This window comes from Mastigoproctus giganteus, chromosome 6 (assembly GCF_048544385.1).
Source record: "Mastigoproctus giganteus isolate SK-2022 chromosome 6, ASM4854438v1, whole genome shotgun sequence".
Taxonomy (NCBI): Eukaryota; Metazoa; Arthropoda; class Arachnida; order Uropygi; family Thelyphonidae; genus Mastigoproctus; species Mastigoproctus giganteus.
The window spans coordinates 56,194,030-56,214,957 of record NC_143580.1 but is presented as its reverse complement, the minus strand read 5'-3'; the positions used below and the strand labels follow the sequence as shown (position 1 = coordinate 56,214,957).

At 36.3% G+C, this 20,928-nt stretch overlaps 1 protein-coding gene across 3 annotated transcripts in view; it reads left to right on the top strand.

Moving 5' to 3' along the window:
- LOC150084306 (aprataxin-like) overlaps positions 1-19,256 on the top strand; it is a 54,758-nt gene extending 35,502 nt beyond the window's left edge. For 2 of the 3 annotated variants that reach the window (XM_090375152.1, XM_090375149.1), the window contains exons 5-7: positions 9,095-9,198; positions 18,664-18,748; positions 18,928-19,256. In XM_090375152.1, coding sequence (XP_090231278.1) covers positions 9,095-9,198; positions 18,664-18,748; positions 18,928-19,006 — 268 coding nt within the window. In that variant the 3' untranslated portion in view covers positions 19,007-19,256. The remainder of the gene's footprint in view (positions 1-9,094; positions 9,199-18,663; positions 18,749-18,927) is intronic. The other variant, XM_090375153.1, reaches the window with a different exon arrangement.
- The last annotated feature ends 1,672 nt before the right edge of the window (positions 19,257-20,928 follow it).

Sequence of the window (20,928 nt, the reverse complement as noted above, 5' to 3'; positions counted from 1 at the left end):
GTGTGTGTGTGTGTACACACAGTGGAACCTCTATATTCGTCAGCCCCTATATCGTCACTTTTTTTTTTTTTTTTCGGCAAAAAAATGCTCCGATATTCGTCACGATAAGTCACCCACCACATGGTCATCCTAGCCTTGTGCAATCGCACACGCAGTCAGCCAGCCCCATGCGATAGCCCAGCGGTCTGCCTTGTGCGACTGTTCAGTGCGTATAACTTCTTTGAAATTTTTTTAAATTTTGCAGTCTTTTTCAGTTGTCTATGTAAAAAGAAGTGACCATGGCCCCAAAAAAGTGTAGTGAAGAAAAACAACCAAAAAGAAAGCTGTGGGGACCACAATTGAGTTGAAAAAAGAAATCATTGCTAAGTTTGAAAGTGGAACACGTGTTTCCAACTTTGTGTTAGAATTTAACATGCCGAGAACTACGGTAAGCAGCATAATTAAAAATAAAGAAGCAATTAAAGCGGCTGATGTGGCAAAAGGTGTAAAAATTCTTGCTGCTAAAAGATCACAAACATTTTAAGACATGGAAAATCTTTTATTAGTATGGATTACTGAAAAGCAAATGGCTGGTGATAGTATTTCAGAATCTATCATCAGTGAAAAAGCAAAGCAGTTATATGATGACCTGCAGCAAAAGAACCCAGGAACCAGTGGTGATTTCATGGCAAGTAGGGACTGGTTCAAAAAATTTTAAAAGGCGAATGGGCATTCATAGTGTAGTTAGGCATGGAGAAGCTTCAAGCTCGAATGTAGAAGATGCTAAAAAGTTTGTTGAAGATTTCAAAAACTATGTAGACACTGAGGGATTTATCCCTCAACAAGTTTTTACCTACACCACAAAAGAGGAAAAAGCATTGCCTGGACACAAACCAATGAAAGACAGATTAACACTCTTGCTGTGTGGTAATGCTAGTGGGGACTGCAAAATTAAACAAATTATTTGTTTATCATTCAGAAAATCTGAGAGTTTTTAAGAAGAACAATATCACAAAAAGTAAACTAAATGTGATGTGAAAGGCTAACAGTGACGTCGGAGACAGAACTTACATTGAGAGAATTTTGGAAAAATTCTCTCAATGTAAGTAAGGAGGAAATTGTGGCCAGAGTGTGTGTGTCAGAAAGAGACTTTGAAGGTTTTGGGTGAGAGCCTGTTGTTGATGAAATTGTGTCTCTGAACAGGTCCATGGGATTGGAGATTGATAGCGAGGATGTAGAGGAATTGGTGGAGGACCATAGAAAGGAGCTTACCACAGAAGAACTGTTGGACCTTCATAAAGAACAGGAAGCTGAAGCAGTGTAGGAAATTTCATCAGAGGAGGAAGGGTCAAGTAAAGGCAGCATCCCAACTGCTGACATTAAGAAAATGCTGTCCAATTGGGCCAAAACGCAGAGTATGGTCGAGAAGTGGCGCCTGAACATTGCTGTAGTTAATCAAAATATAAATTCATTCAATGATGTGATTGGCTACTTTCGTAAAATTTTAAAAAACAGAAAACATTGGACAAGTTATTTGCTAAATCGAGTGCTAGTGAATCATCGGGAAAGGGACAAAAAAGACATTGATCACCAGAATTGGAGTTACAGTACCTGATGTTTTAATGGAAGATGACTCCCCTTCTAAACAATACATAATTCCTTTCCTCTTCTTCAGCTTCTACCATCATCGCTCCTCAGTAAAGGTAAAGTTCTGGTTAAAGTTTTATTTATTTATGTATCAGATTCGGGGCTGGGAACGGATTATTCCAATTTTAGTTAATTCCTATGGAAAAAATTGATTCTATATTTGTCCGATTCGTTATTCGTCGGTCCCTCAGGAATGGATTAATGACGAATATAGAGGTTCCACTGTGTGTGTGTGTGTGTGTGTGTATATATATATATATATAAGTAAAATCATCAAATGCAGACATTACGGGATATTGGAAACATGGTGTCACTAAGACATAGGGAATGTGGAACAGTTTTAAAGGATTTCCTCAAACCCACCTCATGTTTCTGTGTTGAGCAAGGCCAGTCATGTATTGGTTTGTATCCTCAGTGATGTGTTGTGTTCTTGTATGGCTGGCCTCTTAGCAAACAGCAGCAGTCACCTGGATATCTGCTCAGATTTCTAGGTGGGTGGGTCGCAGCAACGTTGAATCAGTTTGGTGTGACAAGCATTGGGAAAGCAAAAATAAAAGTAGGATTATCTTTTAGGCCAAATGACTGATTAATATAATGAACAACTGTACAAACAAACAGATTAGTTAGTAAATCAGAATGTGTTATAATGGTTTAACTTTCCCGATATTAACCAAAACTAGTAGGTTGGTCACTTACAGTAGCAAAACTTTTCTGAGTTTATTGGATGATTGTTTTCTACAGTGACTCTTCATACATTAGGAATCTCCAGATAGTGCTAGACAGCAGTGATCACAGTGTGTTGATGTGGAATCTATACCAAAAGATATAACTGCTTTCAAGGGTAAAGGCAAGGGAAGGGATTTTGCTTTTGTAAAGGTGATACAATGGGGCAAACTTATGTTATCAACTGCATATTCTAAATGGAAGCATTGAGGGAAGTAATTCTAGAAGCTACTAAGTTTTTTACACCAAGAGATACTGTTCAAGGTTTAGATCTAATTAGATGTCAAAAAGAAATAGTTGAAACTGAAAGTAAATAAAGCACTTGGCACTGATAGGATTTATCTAATTATATTAAACAAAGCAGCAAAGGGGGTTGCACACCTTATCCTATAATTATGAGAGCATCCTTGGATTCAGGGGAGTCTCTATTGATATTTGCATATGTCTCTAGGGGGATCAAAGGTTGAAATGTGCAATTAGAGACCTGTAAGCATTTCTTCTCTTCCATGGAGTTAGTGGTTAAAGACAATGCAGGACCATCTTGACAGGAATGCAGGTATATGGAAATTACAGCATGCATTCTTAAAGTGGAGATCTTGTCTGACCAATCTAATTATCTACTGTGAAGTAGTTACATTGAATTGGATGCAAAGAAAAAAAAAATAAGTTTGATGTCATATACATTGATTTCAGAAAAGCTTTCAGTACTGTTCCACGTGAAAGACTGCTTACAAACTGGAGCAATATGGCACTGAAGGGAAGTTGCTACTATAGACAAAGGGATGATCGACTAACAGAAGACATGAATACACCAAACTAGTTGGGCTTAAGGGTGAGTAGTACTAATTGATTGGAGGACTGTACCAGTGATAATTTTAGAGAGAGAGAGAGAGAGAGAGAGAGAGAGAGAGAGAGAGAGAGAGAGAGAGAGAGAGAGAGAGAGAGAGAGAGAGAACTATTTACATGGTATTCTATAATTGGTCACAGTAGTTTTCAGGGGAAGGAAATCCCTTATGATGGTAGTATTAGAGAGCATCTAAAGATTATTCATTTGCAAATAAAACTGTATTGTCCAAAAAAATAACTAAGAGGGAAATATATATGGGTTAATAAAGAATGGAATAACAAAGGACTCAAAATAAATGGAGATTACCTGAATCACTTAAGATTTGCAGATGATATCATTCTCTTTGCCAACGATTCGGAAGAACTGTAGTAAAACATTTGTAGTGGCCTCATGGTCATACTAGTGTTTATGGCCAAAATCACACTGGCCTCCATTTGTCTCCGGCCCACCGGGGTTTCCCCAAATCTTATGGCCAGTCCACCTCTGTCTACTAATGCCTTGGAGAGAATTCATGTGGCAATCACAAAGGGTGCAAACATATTTTTGTCAAGAGTTTCTCATGAAGAGAATGGTATTTTATGTTGTCAGCCAATTATTGCTATGGCAGATGTCATGTGACCATAACACGTCATGGCAGGATGGTCCAATAGATTGATTCCCAAATTCGTGAGACCTTACACCAGATGACATCTCTGGAAAATGAATTTATTCAGTTCTTTAATTATGAAATTGAATTTTTTCAGCCAACAGGTATCCGAAATAAGGAACATAACTTGTGACGGATCTGAATTTAACTTCTCTAATTTAAAATCAGAGAAGTTAAATATCATTTAGATCCTTTCCTTGTTTCCTCTTTATTCTCCCCCCCCCCCTCCATTTTCTGCATTTTGCCCTGTTGTACGTGGTCCACCCATGATTTTTCCCAACATGTGTAACTATGCATTTTGATTACCTAATCTAATTGAAATCTGAAAGGAAGAATATTTAACTTTCTAGTTATGTTCTTAGACAGTGTTGAGATGATAACTATTATTTTATGTAAAAGAAGCATTTGAAACTTACAGAGATTGGACAAAAATTTGTCACCTGTGATATTTAGAGCATAAAATGGATTGAAAATGTGTATCTTCTACACTTGTTTTCTTACAGCACTCAATTTAGAGTATAAGGTCAACCCATTTTCTCTGTTTACAGGTATAGCTGCTGTGACTGAGGAAACAAGGGTTTCCCACACAAAAGATGGGGTTCAGAAAAGATGTTAGTGAGTGGCAGAAAGGGTTGATAGCATTTGGTATGTCTAAAGGACATTATGTGGGAGCAGTCTACAGAAGATTGTGAAGAGTATGACGACAGCCTCTATACACAAATGGAATGGGCAAGCAAGTGTGAATGTCTTATTATGGGTGTCCTCAACTGCCCCTAATTGATTGGAATAAATGAGTGGGAAAACTCACCATGGGAAAAATATTTTTAAGTAAACTAGATGAGTCATACCAGCATGTTAGAGAAATTACTAGGGGTAAGAATATTCTTTACCTCATCATTACTCACAAATCAGATGACATCACAGGACTTAAAAGTACAGGAACCATTGGCAGGTAGTGATCACACAGTTGTTAGAAGATTAAGAAATATGTTGCCGTAATTAAAGGCAAAGGTAGGAGTTTTAACTTCAGAAGAGCGGACTATAACAGTTTAAGGTGCTATATGGCATCTATTGATTGGATGGATTGCAGAGGGAGGGCAAATATATTTGAATAATGGAATACCTTTTAAATCAATAATCACACAAGCTGTGAACACATATCCATCTATACATTAAAAAAGTTTTCCTGATAGTGGTATTTATTCGAGCCAGTGGAAGAAGAGGGTGGGGCAATTATGTCACTACAAATGCGCAGGTAAATAATTACATACGTAATTTCCTGGTTAGATTTCGATCAGTGTGTTATAATGTTAACCTTATGCACATGCTTCACTGTCTAATACATGACCACGTCCAGTATCATTTGATGTTCCATTGTAATGTTTTTTGTATATTTATGTCAGCTGATGAAGGGGACCCATCATCCCAATATAGTTTGTATATTTGTAAATCTTTTAGTCCTGCTCTTTCGGATACAGCAGTATTCCTCGTGCATTATGGAATCCAAAGCAAAAGGCCTTTTCCTAAGTGAACCTATGTAAACGCAGGTAAATAGTGATATTTATTCACCTTGAGAACGGCACGTGGTAGAGTAGCCAATGGGAGAAGAGGGATGTGTGTCACGTGTTACAATTGGGCGGGGCAGTGACATCACTACAAATGCACTGGTAAATAATTACATAGGTCATTTCCTGATTAGATATCAATCAGTGCATTTCAATAGGTGTCTTTTACAAAGAAAAGATTTGACTTACTCTGTCATACCTCTACATTTTACGTAGAAAAGCATGCGCGGGAGTTGGCGAGCAAAGCAAGCAGGGAGCCAAACCCCCTAGTATACCATTAAGAAAATATAGCACTAACTAGGAGGATGCTGGGATGGATGAATGCAGAACTGGTCAGTCTAATAGAGAAAAAAATGACAACATGGGAAAGCTGCAAAGCAATGAAAAGTACTGAAGCCTGCAATGGCCACAAGTTGATCTGTAACAGTATCACAGATAAGGCTAGAGAGGCCAAGGCCGAGTGAGGAGTTTTTTGTTGTATGTTAATACAAAGAAGAACAAAATTATAATCAGACTGGATGCTAGTATACTGATTGTGGAAAAGTCTTAGATAACCCAGCTGATGTTGCTGATGAATCGAATAGGTGCTTTGTATCGGTATTTACTGATGAAAGACCATTTATGCTGAGGTGAGGCTGGATGAGTGAGGCTGAGCCATATGAAATTATTGATTTCAAAACCAAAATTATTGAGTATGGCATATACCCAATAATTTTGAGGGAGGTGGCCAGAGAGTGTATTGAACTATTATAGTTAATTATGAGGGCATCTTTGCACCAGGGAGGAATCCCTTTGAATTGGAAAAATGCCAATGTATCACCAATACACAAAGGCAGTTCTAAGAGTGAAGTCAAGTCAATAACTACAGATGGATTATTCTGACTTCAGTAGTAGGGAAAATCTTAAAGCAATGATTAAGAGCAAAATACAGGGACATATAGATAGAAATGGCATTTGAAGGACATGCAACATGATTTTTTGTTAAGGGAAAATCATGTTTAACTAACCTGGTAAGCTATTTTGACATACTTATAGTTACTCATAAAATAGATGTAGGGAACAATTTTGACACAGTTCAATTGAATTTTAGCAAGTCATTTTGACTCTGTCTCTCATGAGAAGTTACTGTATAAGCTGGAACGTGTTGGAATTACTGGAAAGATTCTAAGATGCACTGCAGGGTTGCTGCAGGGCAGAAGCCTAAGGGTTGTGATTAATGTATATTCTTCAGATTGGTGCAAAATTAGAAGTTGAGACCACCAAGGATCAGTTCTTGGACCACTACTGTTTCTGATTTTCATAAACTACATCAACGAAGGAATAAAGGGTGTGTGACATCAATTTTCAGATGACATAAAGATTGGGAGAGGCATTAATGATCTATGCCAAGCAGTGCTCCTTCAGGATGACTTGAACACACTTGAAGAATTTTTAGAAGAGTGGCTGCTGTATTTTAATGCATCAGTATGTTACATATATTACTATTTTACATATTACTATTCTCCATATTACATTTGGAGAATAGCAACCGCAAAATAACTTATACACTTGGTCGGGTTGAATTTAAAAAAAAAGGAAGAAAAGGATCTGTGAGTTATGATAGTAGTAATAGAGCATGTGATGCAAGAAAGCAAGCATATGAGCTTATGTGGCATCAGCAAAAAAAAAAAAAAAAAAAAGATTCACACAACCATTCCCTCTAAATGTTTGTCCAGTTCCTCCTTGAATTTATTTAACTTCCATAACGACAGATGGAAGTTTGATGGATGATATAGGCAAATATGAAGTTTTCTAAACAGTGTAAACAGTCAGCCAGGAAAGCCCATGGTGTCCTACCAATGTTTATCAAGTCTTATCCCTTGATTTATCCCTATCTCTACAGGATATTTCCTTTATAGATAGGGAGGTCATAATCCCACTGTATAAGGCAATAGTAAGACCGCATTTGGAATACTGTATCCAAGTAAGGAGACCTCATCTGAAAAAAATATATTGAGCAACTTTTGTGGTGAGACTGGCAAAAGGGAGACAGTACAAGGAAAGACTTTTATGTAGGCTACAGAGCTTGGCAATCAGGTACTTTAGAGAGGACCTGATTGAGGTTTATAAGGCTCTGAGAAGGGTTAGTAAAATGAATGAAGACAGAATTTTCCCTGTTATAAAGAATTCTGGAACTAGGGGGCATAATTGAAATTACAGGGGAAGAGAAGGTGTTTAGACTAGATTGTAAGAAGTTTTCGTTTAGCCAGCATGTCATTGATTGCTGGAACAGGTTCAGAGGTGGACTGGGTCAAACTTCTTACTGGGGAAAACTTGTAGTGGCTTAATACTAGTGTTTATGGCCAAAATCTCACCAGCCTCCAGCCCACCGGGGTTCCCCCAGTAAGTCGTATGGCCAGTCTACCTCTGAACAGGTTGCCTTCATAGGTAGTTGAAGATGATTGTTTGAAGAAATTCCAGGGTTAACTGGATAGTTGACCCTGGAATTTCTTCCAGGGTCAACTATCCAGAATTATGTGCTTTCTTCCTCACCTGGGTGAGGAGGAAAGCACATAATTTGTATTTTCTCTTTTCTTTTATTTTGCTGGTGCAGCAAAAGCCTGTATTTTGCACTAAATGGCTAATATTAATAGTTAAAGAGGCAGCTGAATTTTCTGGTGTTTCAGAAAGAAAAGTAATAAGAGTATTTAAGGAATGGGTGTAAACCAAAATCAATCGGAAATCTGAAGCAGAACTGTGGTCAAAAGTCTGTGCTAAGTGAACATAATCACTGACAAATGCCACATCTATTCAATGAAAAACTATTCCAAAGACAATAACTGCTGCAAATAGTTAACCAAGGTCATCATCAGCCAATGTTTGAGAGAATGCTGCAAAGAGAATTGCATAACATGGATATCTGGAATTGGGTAAAGTGTTGTACAAGCTTTTGATGGATCAACATTGCTTTGGAGATGTTTGAACTATTGTGAAGTTGATCTCTTAATTTATATACTAACCAGAATGAATCAGGCTGGCTATACAAATATTCTGGTCAGGTTGTGCATTTTGCTGAACATTTGAGGGACATTCATGATATTGATAATCCTGTATTCCAGGATGACAACTATCCAGTTCACAGGGCCTCTACTGTATTAAACTGTCACAAGGAAATGGGAGAGACTTTAAATTGGCCAGTGAAGTCACTAGATTTAAATCCTGTAGTAAACATATGGGTCTATCTTAAACAGAAGGTGAAAACACAACAGCATTCACAAAACCTGAATGAATTATGGGCTCACTTATTTACAGAATATCCTAATATGAATATAAACTATTTGAAAGGTGTAGTGAATGCTTACTGATGCCAATTCATGAATAAGCTTACTGATGCTAATTTATATGTTATTAATTGAAAATAACATAAGTGACTGTTTTTTGTCCAGTGCCTGTGTATTAGACAATGATGTGATCCCTTGAAATGTATTCAGTCTTTGCAAACTTAAACAATCAATACTTTTAAATGTCAAAAAATGTCAAAAAATAACTATAAAGAAGGTTTGAAACTCTATAAAGGTGTTAAGCAGTTTCCTAATTTTTTAAATTATTTATAATTATTGTGTTATTTATTATAATAAATATTTATGTATATAATACATAGCACATGAATGTTTTATCTGAAATTACAAATCACTTGTTGTATTTTAGCCATTTGCATCTGCATGTGATTAGCCAAGATTTTGACTCACCATGTTTAAAAACTAAAAAGCATTGGAATTCTTTCACTACAAAATATTTTGTTGACTCTGTAGGTAAGATATGTGTCAGTGAATTTTAATTATTACAAAGTACAAGTTGTGATTAAAATTTGTTTTTTATATGGTGACATACTATCACACTGATTAGGTGTAGCATGCTCTGACAACTGCCATTTTCCTGTCTTTCATGTCTACACATGGTTGGTTGTTCAATCCACTGGTGAAGACTGTAAGACTTTTGAGTTATTTTATTAACATTATTTCAATCTGTCAAGCATGTACACTGCGTCAGACCAGGTTATGCGAATCCCACCTTAAATTTTTTATATTTTTTATACATATCATTTAACTTCATAATTAATTAATTTGACCATCTAGTGCCCCTGTAGCCATATTTGTCCTTTGTCTTATTTAACCTGAGTCTGATACATAGTTAACAGAAATGAATTGAAGCTATATTTACTAGTTTGTGTCAATACATACATGTCCTTGATAAAGTAGTATGCTGATTCAAATGAATAAATATAAATGGCATATTTTATATGTGTACATACCTGCCAGTGCTTCTGATTTAGTTTGAAGTTCCCCAGTAATCAGATATGTCTTCTTGTTTTCCAGTTTTGTTTTCTTCTGATTTTTTGGTAAAGTGCATGTTATTTTTCAGTCACAGGCCTACCAAACTTAATGATATGCACTTAAAATCTAACTTATATGGTTACTCAGTGTTCACTTTCATTTCTGGATATAAGAGCAGCAAAGGATGTTCTACATGAGACCAGGATTCAGACTATAATCCACAAATAAAAAATTCTTCATTATAATGTGTGGATAATATATTATTTATTTTTCATGCATGTTCTTCACCACATAATGCCATTCATCCTTTCTTTTTAGTATTGTTCATTATTGGTACTTTGCTTGGTTGTGAAAGAAGCATAAATCTAGCTTATAATAGCCAAGATCAAATTTAAAAAAGTTGTTAAAGTTACTTATAAATACAAACAATTTCAGATCAGGAAAGTAAGTATTATTTTCAAGATTTATGGTTAGGTTTGATCCCTGTATTTTGAAGTCAGAAGAAATAAGTAGGTTTGCATTTTTCAGTTTGTGCCAACTTGTCATTAACATATCATGTGGCAGGAAAAGTGATATTGCTGACCATGTTAAATGTACAAAACATATTTTCAATAAAAAAACATATAATAAAAAATTATATATAATATGAAGTTTGAATTTTTTGTTTTCTGGGCTCCACATTAATAAGTTTTAACGAGGTATTATTTTTATTTTATTTATTTATTTTTTTGCTGATGTATAAGCCTTGCTTCCTTGCATCATCATTTTAACAAATATTAATACTAAAAATTGATTTTTTAATTCATTCTGGTCTAATGTATCACAGCAGCTACGACGTTGTAAAATTCTGCTTCTCCTCCAGTGTCGTGCCAAATACAACCATTGGTGCCACCAGTTATGAAATTTGCTTTCCGGCTGTGAAAAACAAATTTTTATTGCACTACCATCTAATCTTCATAGTAACAAACTGAAAAAAACTCAAATGATGTTTATATGAAGTTGTTACCAGCAGGAGGCAATTGTTTTTCTTCATTTTAGAAGTCAGATTTAGTATTAGTAGTGGCAAATGATGCAAGAAAGCAAGCTTATAATGCATCAACAAAAAAAAAAAAACCCTACATATTTCACCCATCCATACCCTCCAAGAATTTGTCTAGTTTTTCTTTGAACTTATTCAGACTACCAACTTCCACAACAGAAGGAAGTTTTGTTCCAATGATCAAAATCAATCATCTGAAGGCAAACTTTTGATCATCTATCCTGTAGCAATCTTCCTCAGCTTGAATTTATACTCTCTCATATGTGTGTAGTCCTAGCAAGAGGAAGAGTGCCATAACATATAGCTTACTCAATCCATTCAAGGCCTTAAATACCTCATTCAGATCTCTCCACAGATGCCTAGTGTCCAGATGCTGCAATTTGCAGAACTGAAGCCTTTCTTGGTGAGAGCACCAATTTTGTTCCTTTCACCAAAATCTTGTTGCCCTTCTCTGCACCCATTCCAGTAAATATACATCCTTCCTAGAGTGAGGCCCCCAAACCTGTGTACAGTACTCAAGGTGCAGTTTAACCATGGCCTTGTACAAAGGGATAATCATCTTCTTATATAAATTTTCTGTATATCATTGACAAAACCCCATGAGATGTCCTGGCAGGCCTGTCTGCACTAGTCAGAGAACTTCATATCTGACTGCACAATTACCACCAGATCTTTTTAATTTTCCACTACCCTGAGTGTAATACCACACAAGTGTCATGTTAATCTGAGATTACTTCTACCCACATATAGTATCTTGCATTTGTCAATGTTAAACTTCAACTTCCATTTCTCAGCCTATTGACCCAATTTTCCTAGATCTTGTTGTACTGCAACAAGATCTAGGAAATCCTTTGTATCATCTGCATACGTAGACATTAAGCCTGATATACCTTCATCAATATCATTAATAAATATTGAAAACAACTGTGAGCCCAGCAATGAATCCTGGGGACTCCACTAATAACATTAGTCCACAAAGAGCAGTGCCCATTGATAACCACTCTGTCTTCTCCCACTCAGCCATCCCTTTATCTATAGCAGTAACTTGCACTTAATGCCACATTGTTCCCATTTGTACAGCAGTATTTTATGTGCAAGAGTATCAGAAGCCTTCCTGAAATCCAAGTATATGATATTAAAATTATTTTTCTGCATCCAGTTCCTTGTTCACTGCATCATAGTATCCAAACAGGGAATCCAATCAGAGATATCATATACCCTATATTAGACATGAAGTATTTAGACATAGTATCACCATCTCATAAAAGCCTTTCTGAACAGACAGGATTCCATTTTTCAAGAATGCATTTACCAAGGAGAGATTTCTGCAAATTAAACATGCATCTAAGATGCAAATATTTTGTATATCGCCTCTCTGCCCACTAACAAAGTATAAAACAAAAGGAATTCAAAGTAGGGGATCTAAAGTAAAAAATGTTTTCAGTTATCTGAATGAAAAGTTTTTTGAATTATTATTGACTATTATGCCCTATTTTGAAAAGTCTACTACTGATTAACTTGATAAAACCAGGCTTGACTTTAACCTCAAGAATCATACTTCACCACAGTTGAGGGTAGATTTCATTTATTCACTGACTGATTTTACACCAGTATTTAACTAGCAAAAGAACTTCAAAATTAAACATACATCTAAGTGGCACTGTTATGGGAAACACAAAGAGATCATTAGAAATGTGATTACCACAAAGAAAACTGAATGAACAGGGCTGTTGGTTTTAAAAAAAGAGGATAAAGCACACTTGCTTTCTGTAATACTGAAACTGATGTAACAGCAGGAATATATAAATTCATACAAGGTACATTCAAAAAGTTCCTGGAATTTTACTGTAAAAGATTATTGAGTGAACAGTTGGGCTTACTAATCTAATCACATTCAAAGTATCTTCCTCCTACGTGCATGCATTCTTTAAAATCATGTTTTTTTTTTTTTATTGCATGTTTCTTTGATGTCATCTACTGTAATGAAATGATGACCCCCAAGACCCCATTTTTAGTTTAGGGAAGAGCCAGGAGTCAGATGGTGCAAGGTCAGGAGAGTAGAGAGGCTGCTGTGCATTATCATGGTGTAGAATCCAGCCATCCATCCATTTTGGAGGTCATCTTTGCCTCACATTCTCATGCAAACATATCAAAACTTCAACATAGTAAGCAGCAGTAATGCTTTTCTCCATAGTCACAAATTCATGGTGCACTATGCCTTCATCATCGAAAAAAAAAACAATTAGCATGACTTTGACGTTGGATTTTGTTGCATAAGATTTCGTGGGACACGAGGACATTTTTGTGAGCCATTCAGATGATTCCACCTTGGTGTTGGGGTTGTAGGTGAACACCCAACTCTCATCCCCAGTGACCACTTTTCTAAGGGAGCTCGGATCCTGCTTAGATGTTTTTTGAACAAATCACCTCTGATGACTTTCCTGCAGTCCATTTGACATCTGACAGCAAGTGTGGAACAAACTTTGCACTTGTGCAACACATCCCTAAATAATCTTGCACCAGAATTATATGTACTGAGCCTACAGATGGTCCAACCTTCATTAGTAATCTGAAAAACAAGTCATTTGCCTATCATTTTGCACTAGTTCCTTCACTTTTATGACATTTCATGACATCAAAAGATGTCCAGCATTTCCTTGTCCATTTTTAAACTGATTCAATCACTCATAAACTGCTGTTTTCTTCAAAGTATCATCTCTATAAACTTTCTGCAATGTTTGCAGCATCACTATAGCACTTTTCCTAAGTTTAAAGGACTTGATGTTAGCACATGCTGTTCAAATTTGCAACATTCTGCAATCAGTCAGCTGTGACCTATGAGTGAAGTGGTTGAGCCAGTTTCCACTTGGCATGTGTGCCCACCAAGGTGCAAACCATTTAAGTACCAGCATGCAATTCTGGGAACTTTTTGAATGTACTATATATATATATATGCACATACACTGGTGTTCAAAGAAAGTGCATCACCCCTTAAAATTGTAATTGTCTGAATAACGTACATATATGGCAATATTTATTACAGATTGCATCAGATAAGATTTACACGTGTAAGTGATGAGGTAATATTGCATCAGCTGTTACTTTCAGCTACATAAGCAAGCTCTGCAAGGAATGAGTGCAGAGTGCAAGCTCTGCACTCATTCCTTGCTTGTGTCAGGATGGCGAGTTATGTGTAGTTGACGCCATGAAGAAAGAATGCTATTGTTCCTTATAGAGTGTCTTGTAATCAGTCGACAGTGAGTAGATTTCTTTCCAAACTCAAGAATACTGGTTCTGCTGATAGGACAAAAGGAACTTGATGCAAACGAGTCTCTACGCCAAAACAGGACCGTGTTTTGAAGCGCTTATGTCTTAAAAACTGTAAAGCTTCTTCATCTGAGCTGAAAAGAGAATGGGAAAAACATACAAGAGTGGTAGCAAGCACAGTAACAGTCAGAAGATGCCTCTTCAAAAATGGACTTGTAGCTTGTCGTCCTAAGAAGTCCCTCCTCACACAAAAAATGAAAAAGGCTCGATTAATTTGGTGTAAGGAGCATGTCAAATGGACCCTCAAGCAGTGGAAGTCAATTATTTTCTCGGATGAGAAGAAATTCAACCTGCATGGCTCTGATGGGAGACAAACGATTCGTTGTAGACGTGGTGAAGAATACCATCCAGACTGTATGGTGTCTACAGTGAAATTCCCTACCAGCCAAATGATATGGGGGTGCATTTTGTATCGCAGAGTACATCGCCTGCCGTTTATAAAAGGTTACGTAAATGCCAATGGATACCTGGCTACATTGGAAGCCGACCGTTAGAGACCATTGCTGCCGACTGTTAGAGACCATTTCAACCTGCTAAGTAACTGCATCCTTCAGGAAAACTCTGCTCCTTGTCATCGGGTGAAAAGTGTAAGTAGGCACTTCTATAGTTACTTTAGCTTCGTTTCGGCATTAAAGGTTCAACCGTAATGTGTTTACATTTGTTACAGGTGAAAAAATGGTTAGAAGAACGGTCCATTACAACTCTTAGCTGGCCAGGAAACAGCCCGGACCTGAATCCTATAAAGAACTGTTGGCATTGTGTGGAATCTGCAGTTGCCAGAAAGAAACCGAAGGCCCTTCTTGAACTTGAAGCCATAATTCATGTTTGGAACCACAAACTATCAGTTGATTATCTTCAGAAATTGATCTTGTCAATGCCTTGACGGTGTGCTAACTGCCATCAGGGCCAGAGGCGGTTCAACTAAATATTAGTTTGCACCTGGTGAACTTTTCATTTTGTTTTCCATTTAAAATGATAAACTGAAGCAAATTGAGGGCTTCTGATAACATTTCAGCCATAATTGTCGTGTTTACCAAAACTGTTGTATAAAGGTTGCAATGCTCATTTTGGAATATTTTGAGAGCACTTGTCAAATATTACTTAGCTTTGCCTTATCTATTAATAAATATCTTTTGTTTATATTTCTATTTGTGATGCTAGTCATTAATGTAGAGTACCATTGCGAAAAAGGATTAGAAATGTGAAATTCCTAGGTGGTGCACTTTCTTTGAACACCAGTGTATATATAAAAATTAAAAATAATAATTAAGAAAAATAAAGAGAAAATAAAAGTAATGAAGAAAGAAGGACAAGCACTGGATGCAAAGCATAACTTACATTGTGTAGGCAACCACAAGCTTACAAAAGGTAATGCAAATTAAATCACAAATGCAAATTAAATTAAAAATATGATAGCAGAATGTATAAGCCTTGCAAGATGCAAATAAAAAAAATAAAAAAAAGTACAATACATAGTTACAATGAAGAAACTAAATTAAGAATAAGGGTATTAATGTTCCAAACAATTTAGAACAATTAACAACTAATACAGCAAATTTATCAAGCCTTTATCTCTGATTGCATATAAATCAATAAGAACATTATCATCAGTTAATAGCTTTTTCCATGCCCTTGATACTTCATTGTGACTTATAGCCCAATTGCAAATAGCAGTTCTATGTTACAATGTTTTTAATAATGGCCATTATCTTTTTTCTCTTTTGTTGTGCTCACTATCAGAATTGTTAAAAAAATAAATAAAAAAATCAAATACTCTTTAGTTTCCTTCAATATAAAAGTTTACAACTGAGCATGACTCCCAGTGATTTACAGATTGTATGAAGGCTGATACAGATTGTATGAAAGCATGGTATTTGAAAGTAAGAAATTCTGCTTGATAAATATTTAGTGGAAGAAAGATCAGGTGCATCATTCTGTAACAGTAATAGTGTCTTAATGTTTTTGTTTGCATTTAATTTTTCCTTTTGGATTATTTCTTTAACAAAATGGTTATAAACCCATTCTGAAAAGATTTTGAATTGTATAATTAAATTATCATTTAGGAAAAATCTGTTCTGAATAAAAAGGCAGTCCAAATTAGTGAAGTTTTACTATATGTTTTCCACAACACAATGATTTCTTTATGCATTTTAAAAGATCATAACAATCAAATACAAATGGATGAAAGCTGCAATGTAAATTTTATTACAAATCATGAAATACAGAAATTAAGTAATCCATCACTTATTATCAGTGAAAACAAACAGTGGTGGACATTAATCTTGTTTCTGAATGGTGATTAGACAATCCTGTGTTCTAACAAATTTCTCAATGTTGTTGGAGCATGGTAAAAATTATTTCTCTGGGGTGAAATCTCTATCTTGTACAGTCAGCTCTAATGCTAATTGGTTGCTTTGGTGAATGGCCAATCTGATAATTATGATGATTCCCGAGTGGTTTGCTTGCTTCGCCTAATTTCCTAAACATAGCTGGAAAATAGGTACTGCCAGGATAACAGATTGCCAGATTTGGGTACTTTGACTGCACAGACAGTGATATGACACTGATATCTGATACAGAAGAAAGTTGCAAATTTTGTTGGAAAATTTTAAGAAAAGTTGTGAAAAATATGAGACGAGAATAATTTTGATAAAACTAAAGTTATGATAGCAGAAGGGATGAAAAGGGAAATGACATCATCATCCATTTTAACAAATGGATGATGAGAAAATAGTAAGAGGATAAAAACATACATCTTGGCAGTCTGCTAACAAGTGATGAAAGTAGTCAGGAAACTAGAAATGGAATTTCAGTGGATAAGATAGCATTTCAAAAGAGAAAGCAAATATTTACAGAGAGAATGGATATTGAATTAAGGAAGCTAGTTAAATGTTTTGTATGGAGTATCATGCCTAATGGGGGGAGAAATAATAACAAAAGAGGATATTAAATGAATTGAATGGATATTGAGAGGTGATGGTGGTGGTAGAAACTTGAAAGGGTGAAATGAAATAATAGAGTTAAAAATGAGGAAATATTGAAGAGAGTAGGAGAAAATCATTCTATGATAAAAGCAGTAAGAAAAAGAAAAATTGGATTGGGCATGTACTGAGGGGAGATTTTGTTAAGAAGCATAACTGAAGGAAAGGTGATGGGCAAGAGGCTGAGAGGAGAATTAGAATATTAGATGATTTGATAAAGATGAGACTGATGTGTATCTTAATGCTTCCTAAAGTGAGGCTTCCAGACCTGTATGAAGTATTCAAGATGTGGCTTAATCATACCTTATACAGTAGGATAATTACCTGCTTATCCCTGCTGTAAAAACTCCTGTATATCATTGACAAAACTCCATGAGCTGGCCTAGCAGCCCCATCTGCACTGCTCAAGGTTTAACTGCACCCTAAAGTTTTTTTATTCTCCACTACCCTGAGTGGGATACTGCATGGTTGGTATGTTATTCTGGGATTACTGCTACCCATATGCAGTACCTAGTATTTGTCAGCATTAAACTTCAATTGCCACTTCTTAGCCCATCAACCTTATTTTTATAGATCTTGTTGCAGCAGCTTACCACGATTACTGTTATTAACCACCCTGCCAACCTTTGTATCATCTGCAAACGTAGATATTAAGACTGATTATCTTCATCAGTATCATTACGAAATGTAGAAAACAATGGGCCCATCACTGAACTCTGGGGAACACTAATAACATTAGTCCAAGTATCCATTGACAACTATTCTTTGTCTTCTTCCTTTTAGCTGTTCAGTTATCCATAGCACTAATTTGTCCCTAATGCCACACTACTCTGGTTTGTACAACAATCTTTTATGTGGAACAGTATCAAAAGCTTTTCTGAAATCTCAGTATATGATGTAAAAATTTTTTTTTGCATTCAGTTCCTTTATTACTTTTGAAATAGGGATGATTTAGGTGTATAAGAACAGGATGGGAAAATTTAATAAATAAAGTGTTCTTTATTCATTAAATTTTTTCAAAAACTATTAACAAGTTTGCAGTTGGCACAAGTAATTAAGAAAGCACTTTCAACCAGACATAATTAATAACATAATTTCACATCATTTATGTCTTAATTTTGATTTAAGGGCAGCTTTACTCCAAAATTCTCATCTGACCTTTATAAATTTTTATTGTGACCTAAGTGTACTTTCACGTGCTTACTGTAAATAATTAAAATCCTATTCCATGTTTCTTGCTTATACTATTTTTAATTTTATATGCACTAATTTGATTCTGTTATGTTAGTTAGTTATCCAGTGAACTTGTAAGCCATGTTGCACAATCTTTGAAATGAGCATGTTTTTTTAATTCCATAAATGTAGTCCGAGAAAGACTTATTGTTTATAATGTTGCCTAGTCTTGAAGATAGCCTTGAACATTTTGGACGACACTGAGAGAGATCCCCACCCCTTTACTACATATTTGGAAGTCTTGATACGTTTGGTTCATGCCAATTTAAGCTAATTATTAGTTAAAAATGAACTTTAAAAACTTAAGAGAATATTAGACTTCCAGTCATTGAATATTAAGCATCTAATATGTACTTCTTTCAGACATAATCAAACAATTAAAAAAAAATGGCCATGTCGATATTATGAGTTCCAAAGAAGCAGAAGCACTTTTGAAAACGCCTTTGAAGTGAATATGAATTTTTTTTCCCTTTCATATTTTTGTACTTAATGCAAGAAAAACTGATACTTAATATATTTAAAATTTCTTAATATATTTGTGTTGAAAATGTTAATATAACCTGTGGTTCCTCATTTTCTTTTCATCAAAAGCTGTATAGTCTCTAATAATTGTTTTTTTTTTTCCAGGTGTCATGTATGTGATGTTCCTCTACCTACACTTCCAAAGTTAAAGCAGCACATATCTGAACATAATTTTGAAAAATAAATATTAATAATTCATTAAAAACTTTAAATTTTCATTTTTAAAAAATCAAAATAAAGTCAACTTTAACATTTGTGATTTTGTTTATGGCAGTCAGTTGCTGCATTTGTGCTACCCTCCTACCCATGATATCAATACAAGTGATATGTCATTCGATGTCATTTAAAGATTCTTGTACATTTTTATTTAAATTCAGTAGAAATATTGTTGTGTAAACTTTTCAGATTAAAAAAAAAATTTAACTGTTTCTAAAGGAATGTAATTTTTTTTTATTTAATATTTTGGTAATGGATTGTATTTTATATATACAGGGTGTCTCAAAAATATTGGTACAAATGTTTAGGGGAGGTAGATAACATCTAAAGGAATGTGAATCGCATAGGAACCCATAACCGGAAATGTCACTGGAAAGTAGTAGCAGAGGCACAAGAAGCAGAAATGACACACAACAGTAATTAGTGGCAAACATTTATTTGACATAATATTAACAATAGAGTACGAGATGGATGCATTTCATGATGTTACAACAGATGCTCGAAGGTTCCACCATAAGACGCAATGCATGCGTGACACCGACGCAGCATGGATTGGCGGACATGGTCGAACACACCTGAAGTTTCTTTGACAGTAGCATCAGTGCAGACGAGTCTTGTCACGAGATCCATTTCCGTCTCCACAGGCGATTCATACATGATAGATTTGAGGGCCCCCACAGAAAGAAATCAAGGCTCGATAAATCAGGTGAGTGTGGGGGCCAGGCAACGGGTCCACCACGGCCAATCCATCAACGCCCAAAACACCTGTTCAAATGGTCACGAACACACCTTCCATAATAGGCAGGCGGCCTGTCATGTTGAAACCAAATGTTGCATCGCACATTTGCTGGAACATCGTCAAGTAACCTGGTAGAACTTGTTCAAGAAAGATCCGATATTTAGCGGAGTTCATGCGGGATGATAACATGTATGGGCCGACTAAGCAGTCACCGACCATACTTACCCACGCATTTATTGCGAAGCGATGTTGTGCCGCATGGGGTGGACACCATGTGGGTTGTCGTGAGCCCACACGTGAGCATTGTGCTGATTGAATAAGCCTTCCCGAGTGAAATAAGCCTCACCCTTGACCAAAACATAGGCTGGAAAATTCAAGTCTTGAACACTTCCTTGGAGAAACCACTGCGCAAAAGCCACACGTGCAGGATGATCTTGGGGGAGCAGTAACTGAACCCTTTGGAGATGAAAGGGGTGTAAGGAATCGTCGTGCCAGATTCCTTACATCCCTTTCCTGTACACTGCAACGAGACACTCCTAAGGCAGAGGCAACGGCATGTGTGCTGGTAGTAGGATTATTCTGGACGGCATTCCACACACTTTCTTCCATGGCGGGAGTTCGCGTTGAACGTGGTCTGCCCGCACTACTCCTGTTACCTCTAAATGACCCATAATCGCACAAATTTTGATGCACACACGCAAACAAATGGTGGTCCGGTACATGTCTGTCTGCGAAGCGTTCTCCATAAATTCGTTGAGCGGCTTGTCCATTGCCCTCTGCTAATCCATACATTAGGTGCATGTCTGCCTGATGCCTCCGTAGCCAGGTGGGAAGGAGCAGCAGTGCGTAGCACACGCTTCTCGATTAGACCGGGGTTCGAGCCCGTCACCACCAAATACGGAGGATGTGGAAAGGTCAGGGAATGATCACCGCATATTTCCGGAGCAACATGGCCTTGGTTGCTAATGCTCCTAAAAAAAAACCAAACAACAACATGTCTGCCAGCTCACAGTTCGTATATCGATGCATGCTCTTCGTGCGGCAACTACTGCTTGAATGAGTAAACCAGAAATTTTCTCTCGTGCAAACTGATGAACAGCACCGTCTACCGACTTATGGTGACGTTTCCGGTTATGGGTTCCTATGCATTT